General features: G+C 42.0%; 2 protein-coding genes across 3 annotated transcripts; one reads left to right on the forward strand and one right to left on the reverse strand.

Annotated features, from left to right (window-relative positions):
• Window positions 1-1,753: 1,753 nt before the first annotated feature.
• Window positions 1,754-13,619, reverse strand: paqr4a (progestin and adipoQ receptor family member IVa). Its single transcript, XM_031862354.1, has 3 exons — window positions 12,499-13,619; window positions 9,358-9,576; window positions 1,754-6,415 (listed from the first exon to the last, which is right to left on the reverse strand). The coding sequence occupies exons 1-3, from the start codon at window positions 12,770-12,772 to the stop codon at window positions 5,982-5,984; spliced, it is 927 nt and encodes a 308-aa protein (XP_031718214.1). The 5' UTR covers window positions 12,773-13,619; the 3' UTR covers window positions 1,754-5,981.
• A 3,084-nt stretch (window positions 13,620-16,703) lies between these two features.
• Window positions 16,704-20,526, forward strand: LOC116391508 (perforin-1-like). Of its 2 annotated transcripts, XM_031862163.1 has the most exons (6): window positions 16,704-16,810; window positions 17,285-17,316; window positions 17,820-18,395; window positions 18,526-18,664; window positions 18,758-18,972; window positions 19,070-20,526. In XM_031862163.1, exons 3-6 carry the CDS (start codon window positions 17,863-17,865, stop codon window positions 19,947-19,949), a joined length of 1,767 nt encoding a protein of 588 aa, XP_031718023.1. In that variant the 5' UTR covers window positions 16,704-16,810; window positions 17,285-17,316; window positions 17,820-17,862; the 3' UTR covers window positions 19,950-20,526. The 2 variants fall into 2 exon arrangements, with proteins under 2 accessions (XP_031718023.1, XP_031718021.1); XM_031862161.1 differs by lacking the exon at window positions 16,704-16,810 and having other exon boundaries at window positions 16,888-18,395.
• The last annotated feature ends 814 nt before the right edge of the window (window positions 20,527-21,340 follow it).

The raw sequence follows: 21,340 nt of genomic DNA on the forward strand, positions 1-21,340 counted from the left end.
GTAGTGAGGTCATTCAATACTTATTACACATGCACACACACACAATGCATTTCCTACCCCACCCAACCCCTAACCTCACCCATCAAAACTACAAGACCATCCACAGCCTTTTCCCTAACATTAACCTAAACCCATTTTTGTCACACCTCTGCCACTTCTATCTAGTTTTCTCCACCTTTCAGTCACCTAATCAGTTCATTCAGTGCACCTGCCAGTCACACTCACCTCATCAGCTCATTACTCTCACCTGCTCACTCTGCCTCCTTCACTATTTAAACCCCTGCCTCACACACACCCACTGCCAGATCATTGTTTGTGTTCCTACCTACCCGCCTGTTTTGCTCGTCCTGTTCCCAGTCTGCCTGCCCCCCCTCGTCTGTTGTCTTGTCCTTGGATTCCCTGTTTGTGTTTGGTTATTCATTAAAACCCTTTTTTCACTACACCTGACTGTCTGCGTTTGAGTCCTCATCATGCCTCGTGACAGTTTTACAGTATTTGTGAGGATCTCATGTCTAGTTGATTTATTTCCTAACACCTAATGGTACTAATGAAGTTCTAGCATAAATTCACCCAGGAAGACTATTCTTCTGTCCGCTCATAGGCCTGTAGTTTATTTCTCGTTCATCCTGGCATTCACTCCTCTCATGCATGCACACTCGTACTCTCCTTGTCATTGTCTGGAGCTGTCAATCATGATATCAGCTGTTCTCTTCAGTTGGTCACACCATCCATATAACACAGTGACACACCTACATTGTTAGCCTATCATCTTGCTGCTGTCTCCTTTTAAATGATTCTCTCTCTGCCTTTAGAACGATGCTGCTGTTACGAGCTCCCCATCACCGCTCAGTTTTCCACCACCCGTGTCTGGACTCCATGGGGGGGATTTATCTTGCTGCTGCTCAGGGGCATACAAATATCCCTGAGATACAAATCCCCCTGTCGAGAGTCGAGATTTATGAACACGTCTGTTTATAATCTATCCCACTAACAAGGTCTTGTACTGGTTTACTACTCAAAGAGCTGAGGTCAGTTATCTTTGCTTTTTCAGATGTTCCTTCTATCATTGGGACATTCAATCCTGCTCCACACATACATCCATACGTACATCTACATTGAGGGAATGAGTCCCTCACTGACATAATGCATTACCTCGCCCAGTGTTGTCAGGTTTGACTCCAATCAGAGCCTCAAACACGCCCAGTCATCAAAAAGATTGCAGATTCCAGTAACATTAATGAAATGGCCTTTCGACAACGTTACATTTAAAGTCAAACGTATTCTATTATATGAACAGATGTACGTTTTTACAAAGCTTTTGTCACAGAGCTGACCGAATAAAACCGTTTTAGTCTAGCTGTAATAACCCTGAATGTAATTTGGCACCATCCATCACAATGATAGCTCTAAATCTATATCTATTTTCGGAAATCTGGCAGGTCACAGGATGGGAGTTGATTTCACGATTCATCACGTGACTGGGACGGGAAAGAGTCAGTGGGAGTGAGTGGGACCAGAATTATAATAAAAAGTCAGTTTAAGTATATAAATATGCAGTTATAATATGAATAAACACAGGAATGGACAGAGATTGGGGTCGGACAATAACTTATTTTCTCTGTCATTGGGTTTGGGACGGGCCAGGAGCTCTTTTGTGAGATTGGGATGGGAGGGAAGTAAAAATCCCCTCCTGAGTCTAGCCATAATCTCCTCACTTTATACTCCTAAAACTTAAATTGTTCCTCACAAACAGAAATACAAAAGCAAACAAACACACACACACACCCCTCTAAATAACAGTAACATGGATGAAAGAGATGGTCTATAGGCAGTTTTAAAAATATAGACTTCAGTTTATTGCACAATCGTTGCTGGAGACAGAGGAGTGTGAGAGCCTGTCTGTTACACAGGACACTGATGTTGGACAGATGCGTGAACTACAGCACAGAACAAACTGTGTGTCTGCGTTCGTGCACATTAATTTGCAAGCACAGACTGGATAATGAGGCACTCTCTGGGGACGCAGTCAGCTCCCCATCAGTGCAAAGGGAGAAAGCAAATCTGACAACATACAGATTTCATGCTTGCATGGGTTCTGCTGGAGAGCTCATAGACACACACGTGAACATACATGGTCTGGAAATATAAATAAACAACCCAGGGGAATGACTGCAAACCAGCGCAGACAGTATTACAAACTGTCAGTTGTTTTCCTTTGCCTGCAGTGAGGCTACAGTAATGCCTGCATCAGTGCATATGAACCTCCACCAGATGGAGCCACACTTACTCCGTTGTCAGTTTTAAAAAGCCACGAAGTTGCAGATATGAAGAGATGATAACAGACAGACCCTCCAGAAAGCTCCCTTCATCCTAAAGGGAAGGGCTTGTCTCGTTATCTGTACACATAGACCAGTGTCATCGTTAGGATCCACAGAATAACAGTAATCAGAATAATCAGTATATAACAATACAGGTAGTCCATTATAAACAGGTCATTAACAGGCTATCCGGCACCTGTGTTGTATTAAAAAATGAATTTTGTTTCGTTAGTGTTCATACAGCATGTCATTTTTTTTTTTAAATTTTACATACAGACAAAAAGGACGAGGACCAATATTTCTGGCCAGGTTCTACTCATGTAACATGGTTTTGAGAGAAATACTCCCTTTCCACCTTTTGCCTCCCTTCTGTCCAGTCTGTGACCCAGTTCATAGCATAAACAGACTGGACAAAGAGGGCCGGTGGAGGTGGATGAAAGTCTCACAGCCATGTTCCAGACTGCAGAGGTCAGGCCTTGGATGTTACAGCTACTGTTATGGCACCCTGAGAAGTGGGAGACCCAGGATGTTGGAGCGAAGCCCTCCGTGACAGCGGATCAGAGAGCTGATTCAACGAACACATATTGACTTCACTGTTGCATATCCTTCGGCCGATAATGCATAGAGAGACCAGTGGTAGTCACGAGGTATTCACATGCCCGCCAAGACTCAAATCCGTCTTTCCCACGCGTGTAGAAAAAGTGGTTACATTTAAATGATCAAAAGCATTCTTAGTTAGGGTCACAAAAGGTCAAACAACCCTACATTAGCACTGAAACCAATTCCAGTATTTGTTTCCCCTTCTGTGTTGTTCACGTACATACGGACGCAGCTAAACACACGTCTTTGATATTAATCTGAAGCACCGCTCCGAGCCGCGTCCCTCTCAGCAGCTTCTATGTGGCAAACCATGAATCCCATTTCTTCTGATGCTATATTTTATTCCCATAACATATTGTGTAGCTATCAAAAATTAATCTGTATATCATTTGCACTGCATGTATATATGATCTACATACATGTATTTACACTATTTATATGGACTTTAAATCCGTTTCAGAATTGTAATTTACTTTAATCCAAAGCCCTTTTGAGAACGATGAGCAGTGCAGTTTCTTTGATAGTGACGTCTCTATGATCTGATCCATTCAACCCCCCCCTCCCACACACTCCCACACACACACACACACACTACCCACACGGTCATTTTTAGGAGTGAGTGACGTGGTCTGTGGATGGCTACGATGAACAAACGATTAGCTAACACTAGGAGACATCGGTGCCTGTTTTATACCTGCTTCCATGCATTTTTATCAGTTTCATTCAATGTCCAATAATACATTAGTTTTAACTTTTACATTGTACCACAGTCATCATTGTTAATGTTAATTGTTGTTAATAACCGTCAGGGTGAGGCTGGCAGACATAAGTATCTGACTCTGTGTGGAGGAAAAGAGAGGGGTGGGGGGGACGCAGTCTGAGGCTAGTGTACGTGATTACTACTGTGGGAAATCCTTCATCACCTATGATTCAGTGTTAGCACAGGAAGCAGACACCTCAGGCGCTGCTAATTTGGCATGTGAAGAGGGTCTGACGGGATTGGCAACGAGTCAATGGGCGGCTGCGACTGTTGGCATGGGAAACAAGTGCAATGTTATTCAGAAAGTAAGGAGTGCCTAGTGTTGAGCATGAAGGAACAGAGCAATCGTTACTTTGACTCGAGAGTAGTGACTGAAATACCACAGAGGAACACAGTGTGCAACACAATCAAGGACATTCACACAGGACTGGTGAGACCGATACATGACATGAGGGCACAGGGGTTCATTCCTGTTTGGCGAGGGAGGCCAGCTTAGTGTACAACTGTAAAAAGACACAAAGTGTCGAACCTTTAAAAAGTGCTACTCAAAGAACACAAATCCAGCTGCAGAGCAACAGCATCGCATTTAAATAAGAAAGCATAAATAATGGCAATAACGTGCACCATTCTGCGGCAGTAATGACTGACGTTTATATATCATCAACATCTAGAGTTAATGTACAAATAGACATCCAAATACAGTAAATCCATTTTCATTAAAAACAGAGAATATTTGACATAAATAGCATCTTTAGAAGGGTGCTGCACAGGTTTCTAATGTCACATAACAATGTTGTTTTTCTTGCTGATTATTGTGAATGTTATGTGAATGGCAAAGCCTAGAGACATTATCACTGAGTGACCGAGAAGTCAAAAATCGCCGGAGAAAGAAGAGTGTGGGCAGAATATGAGGAGCTAATCCTTGGGATTTTCTCTGACCTCTAACTTGATCTGTCAGCCTGTGATCCTGCACAGCAACAACGTAAACAGTTTAGACAGCTGACGGAAACGTAATGTTACCTGTACCAGCAAATAAATACAACACAATAAATATTATATATATGTTTCATTACAGTGTTTTGTGCATATTGTGCCAATAAGCAGGTCTTTTTGATCTGTAGTTTGTCTAAAGGTCCAATTGTTTAGGAACTCATAATTACATTTAAGATATCTTAAAAAGTTGGCAACGGTTAAGTGGAAACCCTTTAACATTCAGTGCATCTCGCTGCCACACGTGCATCACGCACTAATGCACACGTGGTGGTATGTCAGTGTAAAGCTCAGTCTGTTCAGGTTTGTTCTGTCATTTTAAAATGGCTTTTCTACAGAACAAAATGTTAAACTCAGCAATTAGTTTATAACTTAAAAATGAAACAACCTCATCTTCCATAAAAGGAAATAGTGACGACGTTCTCCCTTACAATGGGAGGTTAAAAAAAATGGCTCAATTTCATTGGCACTGAGCTCAGGTGAAAAGGAAACATGATCGTAATGTGTGATACGAGCCACATGAAGCAAGTAAACTCAAGTGTGCCAGCACGCTCAGGAATGAACCCCCTCACCCGCCTTCATCTCCTCGTCATCTTGTGACAGTGAAGACGAATCAGTTTGACACACATAAAGAAAGAGGCAGCGGCAAAACACAGGGAAACGGGGACAGAACCAGTCCAGTAAAACTCAGTGAAGACTCTATAAGTGCTTTGTGACACACTGACAGTATGTACATGTAGTATAAAAATATAGGTGCGAGGGTGTCTGAGTGTGTGTTGTGTGTGTGTGCGCGATGAGTTGAGATGTGGATGTGCTGCATAGGTAGCAACAGTGACATCTGAGGACTTGAGCATGTGATATCGTCTCACCACAGACTGTCTTAACCAACCACATCGACTAATGCTCAGGTAAAACTTCTATTGTTAAGTAAAGGCATGAAACTTACCTTTTACTAGAGCCTTTTGTTAAGACTTTTTAGTGTTCAAAACGTTTTCATTTTGCTGTGTATGTGTGAGTGTGTGTCCGTATACACCTGTGCGTCCATGTTTACGGAGACTGACAGAGTCAAAATGCTTGTGCGTGTTACTTGACATACTTTTGCCTGCATTCGCACAAAGTACCAAGATGGACGTAGATATGGACATTCTGAGTTTGAGCGCACGAGGTGAACACATGCACGAACAACATATTGTCTCACCTCACCGCATCAGTTCTCCGATTTCCCCTCCCTCCCCCTTCCCTCTGTAGACACCCCCCTCCCCTCAGAGGTCCGTTGACCTCACAGCAAAGTGCTCCTTGTGAGGCATCGGGGGTCAGTCTGAGGGACAGTTGTAGCTGTTGATCCACAGCAGGTCGTCTAGCACACCCCAGTGCAGGTACAGGATGGAGCCTACCACCAGTACATGCATGATCTGGTGGCTGTTGCACCAGTAGTCAAAGAGGCCCGGGCGGAAGCGCTCCGGGATGCGCGTGATGTTGATGACCCCGCCCAGCACGGCCAGCGCATCCATCGTGAGGAAGTGGCGTAACGATGTGGGACTGCCGCCGCCCACGCCCGCCCAGCGCAGCAGGAAGAAGGAGAAGCGGAACACCGCCTGCCAGGCGAAGGATCGCAGCCTGCGAACGCTGCTCCGAGCCGTGACGGCGCAGTAGATGGCGTGGCTGGACAGAAGGATGTAGACCAACAGGGCCACGGTGCGGATGAACGGGTAGCAAAGCAGCGTGCTGTAGACGATGGGCAGCGCCCCTGAGACAAGAAAACACACAGAGGAGCGTCAGCAGAGAGGTGGAGCGCTGATGATGCCCGACTCAGCAGCAATGTAACGCCTGGTGCAAGTCACAGCGCACAAAGGTCAAAGTGTTTGAGCGGAGTGTGACACGGCTCTGTGGGGGGAGCAGCCTTCACATCGTCTGGTGTTTAGTTGCTGCCTGACTATGTTGACTCATGTGAAGGTCATGTGGAAGCTCCTTATGAAACGAAGCTTTCCAGATATGGTGACTTTGGTGAAATGAAAAAAAACGTTTCAGGAGGGGGAAAATTGACTGAAATGCGGAAAAAAAAACACATCAAGTCCATATAGAGAGCTCTTTCTGTTCAGCAGAGGAGCCTCGACTTTGTAGACTGAAAACAGTTCTGTTTTATTGGACTCATCTAGAACTCAAACGATAAGTCAATGATTCTATTAGCCGATCAACAGAGAATTAATCAGTAATCTTTAAGCGAATTTTTAAGAATAAATGCAAAGAAATGCAATGTTCCATCATCTGAAATGAGGATTTGCTGGTTTTCTCTGATCTACATCATAGAGAATGAATATCTTTGAGTTTTGGACTGTTTTTCAAACAAAGTGAATAATTTGAAGAAGTCACCTTGAGGAATAGTGTTGGACCTTTTTATACTATTTTTTTCAGAAATGTCATAAACAAGGTTAACCCATAGGACCTAGCCCTATTTTTAGGCCTCTGCTCGAAAATTGCATACCCATACTCAAGAGAGTCCTCAGCTCTAACTACAAGGTATATTTTAATAATTTTGATGCTAGAATACTGGTAACACTTGTGAGATGTGTTGAATTGTGTAAATATCGTGTATATGTTACTGGTTAATAACTGATACACTTATGGCACAGCTCAAATTGAAAAATTTCTAGGTTCGCCTGAAAAAAAGCACTTGTATTGAACATTTAATTTTTTTTTTAAATAATGCAGCTGCAAGCCTAAAAACACACCACAGTCATAGAACAACACGTTTTACATGTCCCCACAACATATTTTACTTCGATTGAGTGAAGCAGGCCAGCATAAATGGTCATAAAAATCAAAATTTTGATTTTCGGAATCAGCTGTTGCATTGCTGTATACTAATTTTATATACTATATAACTAAATATTAACTACATATTCACTTTTCTTATCACTAAGAGTGTTCAATAATCCTAATAAATTAGTTAGACACCATTTTGAATAATTTTGAGCAGTTATGATGTGTCATATCTGTCATTCATAACAATAAATGGCTCATAATGTGTGTCTATGTGACCCTGGTAAGGCCGATTTACTCGTGTGAGACATTTTTAGATGCGGGATAGTCCAACGGGAGCCATGCAGGGGTGTTTGATCGTATCCGGGTCTGTTTACTGACTAAAAATCGCAAAATGCTGGGCGAACCCCCTTCTCTACATGGATTGCTCCACCCCACAGAATCGTCTGCCATTTTGTGATTCATTCCGCCAGCGCATTGATCTCACTCACAGACATGCAGCAGAACATGGCGGGCAGAGCTGTGCAGAAATCGGCTCGAATAAATCCGTTTTTCATCGCCAAAAAGTTTTTTTACTCAATTTTTTTTTCTCGTGACCTGCGGCTGATGTTGGCATGCATACCCATAACTTTTGAACGGTTTGAAAGAGAGTAATTTGGACGCCGCTGTGCGTTTCCGGGTCGAATCGTGCCCCTCCTGCATGTGTTCATCCGCCATGTGCGATCCTGCTCCGTGATGAGAGAGCCATAGAGTGAGCATAGGTCGTCGATTTTTGGCCAAAATTGTGGCAAATCTTCTAGATATCTTCCAGATATGATATTAGTTCATGTATAATTGTGTTTGCAGTGTTTATAATGGCTGGTATGATGATGTTGCTCGGACTTTTCCCATTAATTCGATATTTAATATGTCTGGAGCAATAATCATATTTCTTTATGAAAAATGCTTTCTACGACACGCTGAATGCTGCACACTCTAAAACAGCCCCCCCGTGGGGGGCTCTCGGGTCCTATTAATGAACTGTTAGTTGCAGCCCTAGACTCATCCTGCCAAAATATTATTTATGATTAGTTACTTTGTGATTTCATGAATAAGTTGTCACTATAAGCCTTCAGTAGAGTCAGGCGACACTGACAATAAGATTATTAAAAAATGATGGACATCAAGTATTAAACAAGCGACAGCGGCGACAGCAATAGAGTGCTGCAGGATTTCGAGAACACTCGGAAATGAGTCACCACAATGAAATGAGTTCTACAATATAGAATCACTAGATAACCCTCTCGTGGCTTTTGAAGCTTTTTACGTGTCCTAAAAAAAAGGTGGCTGCTAACAAGTGGTCAAATGAGAGTACAAAACGTCATCACACCGACTAGTCCGACCTTTAGCTTCGTGGTGGTGACGTCATGTGACCGTGGGAGAATCCCATTGGCTGTTCGTCGAGGTAACCAGTGGGACGCTAACTTCTGGGTCAGGCTACAAACACAGCGCTCTGTACCAAGAACCAAGCTATCGACTTCTAATCGGCACGCGCTCTGCACAGCCAATGTTAATTATTACTGTATTACCAGAATAATGTGGATTTTATGGCCAAGCTAAGTTGTATGTTCACAACTATAAAATAAGTGAAAATGTAGCCCGTGTCACTTTGGTTTTAATGGGCTAATACAGGCAGCATGGATGGATCAATAATCATTTAAGAAGTTGGATCATTGCTTATATTGGCCAATTGACTCAGCGGTCAAATATGTTCTGACAAATCAGTGCCGGTGCACCTCTAAGCAAACCACTGCCGTGGTAAATCATTGACAGTCAATGAAGAAATTTCCCTGTTCAAAGTAAACAGAGCATCAATTACAGAAGGCGGGCTGACAAACAATCCCAAATGATGAACGGTGAAGAAACCTGCTGAGCTTCCAGAAGGCTTACCCAACGTGTTGATCATGCAGATTCCACACACGTCGAGTTTGAGGAGGGTGTGGTAGACGGGCTCGCCTCCCTCATGGTTCATGAAGAGGTGGTAGAGCACAGAGCCCAGCTGGGGCGACAGGCAAGCCAGGAAGTGCACCACGCCCAACCACGTGACGCTGATCTGAGACCAGGGGATGTTGAGAGGCAGCAGCACCAGAAAGCAGACCAAAGGGATGCCTGCAGAGGGAAGGGCAGAGAGACAGAGACGGAACAGGTTGTTAGAGTCAGTTTTACCGTTGATGTAATTAAGCTTAAAGCTTTTGTGTAGCTCCTGGGAAGGCTCAACAACCTGAGACACTTTAAAAATGTGTTGTACACAATGTACACATTTAGTATCATTATGCAATGTCTTCTATCTGTAGTTACATATTTTAACGGTAACAATTTTAAAGCATGAGCCATATTTTGAAGGATTATTTACTGTAGGTGATTGAAAGTAAACAATGCCTGAGCTAAGCGCACGCCTGTATAAAAACCATCAGAAAACACCACAGAAACTTTGACAAAGCCAAATTAAGGTGCCATGTTTATTGTGATGGATTATCTGGCTAAGGACTTTCAAAAACATGTGGACATTATTCTTCAAACTGTACAAAAATGAGATGCTGTGAAGGGCTTCCAACTGTGCGCAGACACCAGCAAGAATGATGTGGAGCAGAGCAGAAACCTACATGATTGGCACAAACGCATCAGTACAGTAAATTCTTATAACGATGCAACAAAAGGTTGCATATGTAGGTAATGTAGCTCCAATGTAAGTTCCTCTATTGGGCAAGGGAGAGACCTTGAAATGTGATCCTCACACAGGTGTTGTAATCATTTATCACTCTACCACACACATATTGCTCTGTCTTGCCCTTCTGGTTTTTTGCTCACTCTGCCATTCCCAATGTCGAGTCATTTGTCCTGGCCAGGTGATGCTGGCTATGCCTTCTACTGTAACACATCTATTTTAAGTGTGCTATCTCTGCCCCCCCCCCCCCCCTCAACTCCACTCCACTCCACTCCACTCCACTCGCCCTCAGCTGACCGGCCATTCTCAGCCCCACTTGGCATTGAATACAGAAGAGAGGACTTCTTCCTCTGAAGGCGTGAACGGCTGCAGGCAGGATGTTTTCAGTTTATATGCAAAACAAACCAGCTCATGAAACTTTACCTGAAATGTTACAACAATAGGAAACAACAATATTCTACCTTAGTCACAAGCACAGCTCTGCCTCACTGCTTCTAAATTTGGAAAAAATTAAACGTTGCTGCTTTATATAGGCGATGTATGTGAGGTCACACGCTCAGCTGACGTCATTGGAGTCGTGTAATACAGACTTCCAGGGACACTTCCCTGATGATCACTGCTGCAGTTCATTATGTGACTGCCGGCAGTTGGAAGTGAAGTGCTGACCTACAGAATGAGAAAGTTGTCAGATTCTCCGAAGTCTGTGAACACACAGATGATGTCCTGCACTAGTGCACTCTGTTACGACTGTAGGATGGCATACACTTCTGGCTGCACAGATTAACACATTACTGCAATTTTAGACTTGCACCAATCTATTAAAAGAATGGGATATTGTTGTGTAACGATGACATTTTGGACCGGAGGAAAAAGCCACTTTTCGTTATGTGCAGTTCAAACATCCACGTCAAACTTCTGCTTGTTAGCGGACCGACAGAGCTGTTACATTTGGCTTAAACACCGTTTTATAGTTAAAGGAACAGTGTGTAACATTTAGGGGGATTAATTGGCAGAAACAGAATATAATATTCACAACTATGTTTTAATCAGTGTCTAATCTCCTGAAACTAAGAATCGTGTTTTCGTTAGGTTAGAACATAGATGTAGTCATCGTGATGTCACCATTGGTGTGTGGACGGCCGTTTTGAAGTCTTGAGTTTGGTGATTTGGCCGTCGCCATCTTGGTTTTTTTGCAACGGATGAACGGATGTTACCATATTTGGAATGTAGAGGAGTGACGTAGAGACGCCGTGTACGGCTCTGGTAGCGGCAGCGACCTATCAATCACAGTAAGCCCGCCCTAAAGCATGCTCTGCTTTATGGTCTGTTTTACTCTAAATGGAACATAGTTTAATAAATTAACATCATGTTGTATTGAAGAAGACTTGAAACTAGCGACTGAGACCATAAACTCATGTTTACTGAGGGAATAAATCAAGTGAGAAGTACAGTCATTTTCTCATAGACTTCCATACAATCTGACTTGTTTTTGCAACCAGATGAGTCGCCCCCTGCTGGTCAGTAGGGAGAATGTTCATTGTTAAACACTTCCGCATTGGCTTCACTCGAGGTTAGAAAAAGTTATTTCTACCTACATCTAAATTTTAACTAAATTTAGAGCTCTAATAATCGATTAGTGGAAACACTGCAACTACTGTGATTAATCGTTTCAGTCATTTTTCAATCAAAACAGTGAAAAAACACTAGTTCCTGTTTTCCAGCTCTTTGTTGGTCATGTACTGAAATCTGAAGTTCTTTGGGTTTTGGACTGTTTTATACAAAACAACAAAACTAAACAAGATATTTGAAGACATCAACTTGTTCTCTGGGAACTTGTGATTGGCATCAGTTTCATAGAATTAACAGTATTAATTACTCAATTACATTCATGTTGTGGATGAATACATTAGTGTTTCCCTCTAAAATGTAGTGGAGTAAGTTATGTACAAGTGCCTCATAATGTAAATGTCACCAAAACCAACTTGCTATCACTCTCAGCTTGACAGTTAAATACATTGAGAAACACTACACAACAATAAATATAAGTTACTGGTGTTTTCTTATTTGCTTCAATATATTTATGAACTAAAACAGGCTTATATATTTTAATATTCCCAGTTGACAAAAAAAATAAATTCACCTTTTCACCATTAAGGCAAATTATTCAAATATGAATTTAGCTGAAACCTATTAAAATAAGGAGGTTTGAGTCCTGTATGGACACCTGGATGCGTATCGTCCAGGGTTCAGTGCATCCTGCTGCAGGTACAGTATCTGTACAGTCTGTTCACTGTCTGTGGGCCAACAGTCACAGCGGCTACAGACATCTCACCTGCTGACTAAGCAATCCGCGCTTCTCTACTCACCGTGAGTGTATATGTTTCCGAGTTCATTGTGCAGGTAAAACAGGCTCCTGATGCAGTCGTGCACAGAGGAGATCGGCCGGTACCCCGTTAGGACGTATTTGTTAAATTGAAGATGTGGAGGTGAACTCGTCCAGTCCAGCAGCCTGGGTCCATTTAAATATGCCATAGCAAACAAGAACGTTAAAAGGACGCCGCCGAAAAAGTAAAAAACAGACTGTACACCTATATATACATACAATAAGATTATTGCCACGAAAACCTTGTGGGACACCATTGGTGGTTTTTTTAGGGTTACTATATTGTGCTGTTAGCCTCGTAGCTTTGGCGCTAGCGAGCTCACGTCCAAGTCTCTCAGCACTATACCCGGCGACGGTGTGATCAGCGCCGCCGCTGTTTGCTCTCGACCGCCGGTACCTGTGCGAGTGTCATCCGCGAGGCTGGAGACAGACACGGCCAGCCACGTACATGGCGCGAGCCCGGGACGGTCATTACATGTGGCATCGGATAAATGTCTGTGTGGCACCGGACAGCCGTGAGCGGTTGAGATGCAAAACGTTCCTCGTCATGTTAAAGCCACTTCCTCGTTAGTTAGCATTCCGGTGCAGCAGCAGCAGAAAGCACGGGCTTGAACGAGTCACCGGCGAGGATGCTGTGCGTGCGCCGCGCGTCCATCCGACTCCAGAGGATGCTAGCGTGGACCTAGCGGTCAGATTTGAGGACTAGCGGGTCATGCATTTACTTTAATGAAAGAAAACGGGCGTCATATGCTCGAGTCAGCTCCGTTTGATGCTTCCTGGCTTTCGTGACGCTATTTAAAAAAACTAAAAACAGACGAGATCCTTGATTCTGGAGCGCAGACTTTTGGGAAGGACTGCTGGCTAGCAAGCCGGGCAAGTCGGCTACCGATGTCCAGAGACTGGTGATGAGGAAGCAGATATTTGAGCCGGGTGACTCCAAACACACGCGGTCCGGTCCGTAAAGCGTGTGTTTTCTTTATTCAACATCTGTTTTATGCAATTCTTTCCAACCATTATGTCTAGCAGGCTGTATTCCTTGAAATGCAGAGTCTTTACTGGCGGCCTGTGAGTCCCCTGCATCGCCTTTACACAGGTGTCAAGCTACATAGAACAACGACGACGCCGCTTCCGCTCATTGATTTCAAAGTAAAACTCCAATTTTATTTTATTTTAAAGTTTTGGCTAGAGAATAACACATTTTTCTGTATTATTCACACCATGTATTGTATTTTATTTCATATTGCTATGCACTGTCATGCGCAATATTTCAGTTACTTGATGTTTCATGTATATAATGTCTCCTTCGAAATTAATATAAAAGTAACAAAACAGGTGAACCAATAAAAATATGGTCACAAAAATAAAGAAAACCTGCATCTATAATTTATCGATGGATTTGTTTGTTTGAGTGTCCAACAACAAATGGTGCTCAGCCCATGTGGGTTTACAAGACACTGGACTGCAACAACAACCAGCACGGCCACATGACCGATCATAACTCCCCGTATACCTGCTCATTGTTCAGCTGAGTTGCTAAACATGGTTGACTTATTAAATACACAAGATGCAGCTGATGATGCTTTTAAAGTGGCCTATGGCAAATACTTGCTTGCTACTTCATTTCTCAACTCCGGTATTCCTTCTGGAATAAGCAGTTTAGCCCTTTAGGTTTTCTTTGAGGTAATTTGATTAAATACAACTTAATTAAAGAATATGCACCATGTGAGAACAATATCAACTAAAAATCTTAAATGCAGGAATCCTTTGTAAGACAGGTCTACAAGAGTATAGGAATTGTTGATGCATGTTCTATAACAAATTTTCAATTCACCCAAACCAGCAGACCCACAGTGAACCTAGGACTATTTATTTCTGGGGCTGTAAAGCAGCTGCACACTTTGCGTACTTGATAATCCAGCTTTCTCTTTGAAAAACAAAACGAATTCAACAGACTGACTTCTAGAGAGATGATATTTTATTTTGAAGGTGAACTCTTTTAGCTTCTGGTCTTATTCTGTTTTACTTGCACTCAGCAGTCTAAATGCCAACACTGAGCTACAGCTGCCTTCAACACAGCCGTTATTTTTAGAGTAACCACCCGAGCTCTCATCCTAAACAGAAAGAACATAATTATTATTTGTAGGTTATGTAGTTCCCGTCTTTGGTGATATTCTAACTACGAAACAAAGAATATTTTCAAAGGCCTAGATGTGAAATAGTATGAAAACTATGAATATACCAGGGAATCAAAATGCTTTATAATGTAGAAGTTATGAGACTCAGATTTTAATCATGCGGAAAGTTGTCGCTGCTTCAGGTCTACAAATAGATCAGAAACATGAGTTTGAGGGTAGCGCTTAAAATGCTAGTATAGCTTGACTTATACTTCCCAACAACATAAATACTGTAATTATTGGGTCAATTTTGCTGTTATTACTGAACAAAAGCAATAGATGCACTTGGATTAAGACATTTCCGAGGAGCACATGAAGGCAGCACGTGACGCGCTGTAATCCTCTAATGGGGGAGAACTGTTGAGGATCTGTATGAATCACACCACCTTCACCTCTCACCCCCCTCTCTGCTGCTCGGAGTGTCTCACATGTAGCTGCCTTCAACCACACCTCTGTGCGACTGTGACGAACAATAGCCCCCCCCTGAACAACCCACATGACACGGGTTAATCATCATGTGGCTCACATTACAGAGCGAGTCCCAATTCTGCAGAAAGACGAGGAGGGAAGTAAAGAATAGAACAATATCTTCTTTTGTTATGTCTTCATATAATACATGTTTCATATTTCACTTAGGTCCTCTCCTACTCGCAGCGCTGCTTTTTACGTCTCCTTTGTGCTGATACAAATGTACTTCTAATGTACGAATCAATGCATTTAGCAGATTTCATTGATTGTTTTTTGTTGCCGAATCTGCAATATATTACAATTACTGTACTTTAAATGCTCTTACAACCCGTACACATCTATACTGTCCACACTGTATACATCTCACCTCTGGTGTGTTCATATTTATATTACTGTACTGCTTATACTTCTGCACTGCATTTTGCCTACATTCTGACCATGTTCACACTAGTTTTTTTGTATATATCTTAGCATACTTATATCTACCCCTTACTGTTATAAACACCTCTATACATATGTAGATTACTCTGTTTTTGCAAATGTGGTTGGGTGATAAACAGTATTTTGTTGTCACAGGAATCTGTGCAATGTCATTAAAGTTAAATCTAATCTAAAAATGAACAGTTTCTTCTCAGTTTAAAATGTTCAGACATGGCTGTATTTTGTTTGTATATTAAAATATTGATTAATTTTCTTTTCCGTGTCAGTATTTGCTTTTCTTAAAGTGGCTAAAATGTGATCTCAGCTCATCATATACAACTACAAAAATCACATTTTGCTTGCGATAGTCTTGAGAAATAGATCGTGAGTGTCGCAGTCTCCTCTTCTCATCTTTGGCCACAGCCCACCGACACTTGAGAAAATGAATGTCTAAAATGATGGTTTATGGAAACAGTCTTTATGAGTGGTTGGTCCAGTCTTTAGGTTTCATATGTTTAACAAAGCTTAAACGAGAGGGATCCAGAGAGGGTATATTTAAAAAGGGGGTAAACCTGTTTAGAGGAGAACATATTGGTTGACCAACTGTCTAAAATACTGCATTAAAGAAAAAAAAAAAAAAAAGGGGGAATGCAGTCGGGAGGACAGGTGCATGATTTTAAAAGTGTCAAACTACCAAAAAGGGATGCAAAACTATACCACAGTGGCGTGAAACTACAAAAAAAACAAAACACTAAGAGACACAAAACAACTACAAAGAGATGAAAAACTACATAAATAGACACAAAATGATCATGGAGTGATGCAAAACATACACCCAGACTTGCTTCTCAGGGCCTGATAGACAACTTTGAGTTTGTGATTAACTTGAGAAATTGATCATTATTGTGTGACAATCTCTTACAGAGTACGGCCACAGCCCACCACCACTTCAGAGAAATGATCGGTTTGTGGTCTCTGGTTCGTTGTTCACTGGAAAGTCAGCCATAGTTTCATGTTGTCTCGATCTGTTTGAGATCGTCTAGACCACCAGCTCCTCCCTCTCAGTGCTGCTCGAAATCGACGACACCTTTTCCCCCTGCTCTCTTAAAGACCACTGTCACCTCACCCCCTCACCACCTCTTAACCTGCTTTTCTGACTTTTAAAAAGGCAAAGCACTAATATTCATGCTCACAGTCAGTTTCACAAGTGCAGCGTGAACAGGCAAGACGAAGGTGAGTGTTCCCTGATGTTAAAATATTCTTTCACTTTATCTGAATATACCTCTTTGGGTTATTTAATATTGTGTCAAGTTATTAAGTATCCGGTGAACAATGTATTGGTACTTCATTGAGTAATTCTAAAGTATAGTTTAGTCCTTTCACATTTATGAGAGCGGTAGTTTGTAACATTGTGTCATCTATTATTGTAAGTCTATTTATTCACAGAGCAAATGTTGACCAAAGAGTTGTCATAGTTGTTGACTAAACGCAGTTGCAGAAAGATTGTGTTCCACAGGTTGTTGGGAAACAATGGAAAATGTTTGATTATCTTTGAATTTTGACTAAGTTCACATGAATATTAAAGAGTAATTGATCAGAACTTCTAAACAGACTAAAGAGTCTGAAATATAAACTTGTGCTAATCCATGCTGTGCTTAAAAGGAAAAAAAATCAATCAGTTCTACATTTCACTGGTCTCTATTCTAGGCGACAGTGAGAAGATTCTCTAACCACATCAGGTAAGATTTCCTGACTGACTCGCATGAAGAAAGTTACAGCAGTCGAAGAAAACATGTAAAACAGTCTTCTGATCCCTAGAAGATAGATCATGTTTATTTTCGCAACAGACCTAAACCCGTAAAAGCTATACTCATGAAAGTTTGTCAAAATTTATGGCAGATTGAAAAGTGACACCAAGACGCAATTTAGACAGAAATTTGTCTAAAATGTTGTTGTCTACAAAGGAGAGAAGCTATGAAGACACATTTTACCAATATTTTAGATAAAGATGACAATTGTGAGATTGTCCGTAAGTTATTAAAAGTAGGTCCAGATATAGAGAAGGTTTTTTTTTATATCAAAGATGCATCACTGCATGTTAGCAGAAGGATGGGACATAACATTTTGAATAAAATACTGAGCCAAAGAAATGACAAACACAAGAATTACAGAATAACTTAATCTGTACTAATGAACGGCTTCACTTGCTCATGTTTGTTCAACTGAAACGTTTATTTTTCAGAATCAACTGTCAGGTTGCATCCATCGCCGAACTTAACAGTGACATGTCTCTGTTGAATATTTGCGTCTTTGCCGGCCTCGTGCTCTCCCTCCCCCAGTGTTCGTATCAATCATGCGTAGACGGGACGCCCAAACAGTGCATGGATGCAGAATTTGCTCCAGGTACCAATTTGGCCGGGGAAGGCTTCGATATCACCAAAATGGAGCACAAGGGAGCCTTTGTGCTCAACATGAATCGGTGGAAACGCAAGGATAAAACATGCACCCTGTGCAGCAACCCCTATCTAGAGAACAAAAAGCAAAAGCTCCCGTTGTCAGTGGTGGACTGGAGAGCGAAGCATTCCTGCAGCATAAAAGTGGCCACTACACTCCACCGATCCAGTGAGGCTCTGGTCAGCTCCAGCACCTCTTCTGTGGAGAACAACTGGCAGGCCAATCTAGACGTGACTGTGGGTGAAAAAAGCGGCTCAGTGATGCTTGCTGGTACTAATTCTAAACTGGCTGAGTACTCCATGGAAAAAACTAAGAATGACAAGTTCAGCTTCGCAAGCCACAGCATGTCCTGCGAGTTCTACAGGTAAGAAGACGAGGAGTGGCAGGAACATTTTCTCCGTACACTCCCATAACTCTGAAAATCAATGCAATATTTTTTATACACTTGTTTCCTATTAGCCCGTCTTTTTTTAATCTGGTCTCATTGTGAACAGCTACAGGGTGACCGGCAATCCCATGTTGCACAGAGAATTTCAAAGAGCAGTGAAACAGCTCCCGGAAATATACAGCCCTGAACACAAGCAACAATTTTACAAACTGATCGACAACTTCGGCACCCATTACGTCACCAAGGTGAACCAAAATTATAAAAAACCATGAGCAATTTTGGAAAATGAACAAAGTAATACATTTGCTAATACACTATGTTTAAAAATATCACTCCAGGTGAAGATGGGAGGAAGTATTGAATCTGTGACCAGCATCAGGCAGTGCCAGGCCAGCCTGCAGGGCATCAGCTTGGAGGAGGCGCAGATGTGCCTGGAAGTTGAGGCGTCCGCCAGCATGAAAGTAGCTACATTGAAAACACAAGTAAAACACTGCAAGAAGGACAGTGACAAGACGGAAAGTAAGTCGTCCTTCTCCAGCCTCTTCAACGACAGGTAATTTCTCATATATTTTGTGGCCTTTTTTTGAAATACACTCTTATAAATAAATTACTATTTACAGAAGTTGCTGAAACACCTCTGTCCTCTACAGGTTCACAGAAATAAAGGGGGGGCATACCACGGACCCAGACCTTCTCTTCTCTGCTGACAAAAATCCATCGGCCTACAAAGAATGGCTGAACACACTGCCACAGAATCCAGACATAGTCTCATATTCCCTGGACTCGATTCATGAGTTGCTGCCTACTAACTCCCCTGTCAGGAAGAACCTGCGCTCCGCCATTAGCCATTACATCCTGGAGAAAGGCCTGTTGAAGAACTGCAGTAGCCGCTGCAAGGCCGGCATCAAGAGCGACCCACGGGACACCTGCGTCTGCCAATGCCACAATGACCCAGCTGTAAACCAAGACTGCTGCCCAACCCGTAGGGGCATGGCACGGGTCATCATAACTGTACAACGGGCTGCTGATCTTTGGGGAGACCACTCCACGGCCACGGACGGCTACGTGAAGGTGTTCTTCAACAGAGAGATGGTCCGGCGTTCACCTGTCTTTTACAACAACAACTACCCACACTGGGCCATGATCGTTGACCTGGGCCCCCAGGATGTGTCCTCAGGGATAAAAGTGAGATTTGAAGTGTGGGATCAGGACAACAACTGGGACGACGACCTGTTGGGAGCATGTGAGAAAGTTCTATCTGCTGGAGTCAAGGTGGATCTGTGTAACCTGCAACATGGCCAGCTGTTCTACAAATTGGAGGTGACATGTGCTCCGAGTCTGGGCGGAGCTACATGCACCGATTATAAACCTTCGCCTATAAGTCAAAGTCTGAAGAAGTTGTACGTGTCTCGTCACGCACATCCTATTCCAAAGGCCATCCTGTTAGAGATGGGCGTGTTTGTGAATGAAACAAGCTCACACAGGAACCAGAGTCTTACTGCTGAGATTTCAAAGTTTGATGTGATATAACATCCGTGTTTGGCTTCACTGATGCTCACGTAGCCAAATCAGTCTTTGTATAGGTGCATCTATAAAGGTTATTGAAATAAAACTTCACCCGTAACTGGCATCCCTTGTTCATTTTCTGCTGATTACAAAGAATGAGAAGTTTGTCTGTTGGGGAAACATGTTTCATGTTTTGACAAATCGGCTGCAACTCAACTATGTAAAATGCTCAGTTTTTGTTTCAGTGTAATTTACATTTAAGTCTGCTAACGGTTGTGTATGCATGTGTTCGACAGAAGAAGATTGTCAATGAAGTCTCTGAGAAATTGACATCAGCAAGCAAGACCCAGATGACTGAAATGTATTGCTAAAATGTTGAAAACATTTTCAAAATTTTAATGAAAGCAGTGGCAGAAAAGATAGTTGTTTTAATGTACTGTGTCTGTGTATTTGTATCATAGATACTGGCCTTGTCTTTCACAGCATATGCATCTAAAAGTTCTTGCAGCTTTCAAAATGCGAGTTTGATTTAGTGCAGCTTTTTCTTGTTAATGTATTCATGCATCATTCTTTACATAAAATAACATGTTTGCAGATTGTACACGTGCATTTGTTGTAGCATTTTATCATCCATATATACAATATCATATTCTTTTGAGTCATTTTGACAGGATGTTTGTTTAACCAGAATAAAAGCATAATATCTGGACTGTGCGTGGTATTTGATGTTTCATCTCACCATCATACTTTTGGTTTTGTGTTGAGTTTGTCTTCGGCAGTGTTGCCTGACATGAGAAAGGAAGTGGTAAAACTTCCTGTGCACAGATGTGGGCTTCGCTGACGCTATTGCAAAGAACAATGTGTGCATGTTTTTACTCAGAAGCATTCAGCATCATTTGACACATCCTTTATTGGATTAAAACAGTATTTTAATATATATTTCAAAACATTGAGGCACATTTCTTGCACTTCACAAACATTTATGTTCATCAATCCCCACCAATTTGTTCAGTGTTGACAGAATACGACTGGTGGGTTACAAACAAGACAAATGTCCACTTACAGAAAAAAAGACATGAAGGTTAAGAAAAATAGAGCAAAAGACAAAACAGACAACACAACATGGCTGAAACACACAAAAAGCTTTAAAAACACATTACACTGAACACATTATGGAAATGATCCACTTGAAGAAGTCCAGGTCAATTGAATTAGCCTGGTTAAAGACAGAGACAAAGAGGCCAGGGAGGAGGGAGGACACAAATTTGATTGGTTGATGACAAACACAAGAGCGCAGCGGCAATGAATCATCGAATTCCTAACCTTGGTGGAAGCTTTTATAGTTTTATGATTTTTCAACTGGACCTTCATGCACCAGTTGTAAACCTTCCTTCATTCTCACCTTTGTATCCATT

The sequence above is a fragment of the Anarrhichthys ocellatus genome, unplaced genomic scaffold (genome assembly GCF_004355925.1).
Source record: "Anarrhichthys ocellatus isolate YVR2014 unplaced genomic scaffold, GSC_Weel_1.0 scaffold26, whole genome shotgun sequence".
Classification (NCBI taxonomy): domain Eukaryota; kingdom Metazoa; phylum Chordata; class Actinopteri; order Perciformes; family Anarhichadidae; genus Anarrhichthys; species Anarrhichthys ocellatus.

Coding starts and splice junctions, on each gene's coding strand:
- paqr4a (XM_031862354.1), bottom strand. CDS start 12,772: ATGGTGTCCCACAAGGTTTTCGTGGCAATAATCTTATTGTATGTATAT. Junction 9,577..12,498: donor CGGAAACATATACACTCACG/GTGAGTAGAGAA, acceptor TTCCCTCTGCAG/GCATCCCTTTGGTCTGCTTT. Junction 6,416..9,357: donor CTGCATGATCAACACGTTGG/GTAAGCCTTCTG, acceptor TTCTTGTCTCAG/GGGCGCTGCCCATCGTCTAC.
- LOC116391508 (XM_031862161.1), top strand. CDS start 17,788: ATGTTTGTTCAACTGAAACGTTTATTTTTCAGAATCAACTGTCAGGTT. Junction 18,396..18,525: donor ATGTCCTGCGAGTTCTACAG/GTAAGAAGACGA, acceptor CATTGTGAACAG/CTACAGGGTGACCGGCAATC. Junction 18,665..18,757: donor GCACCCATTACGTCACCAAG/GTGAACCAAAAT, acceptor ATATCACTCCAG/GTGAAGATGGGAGGAAGTAT.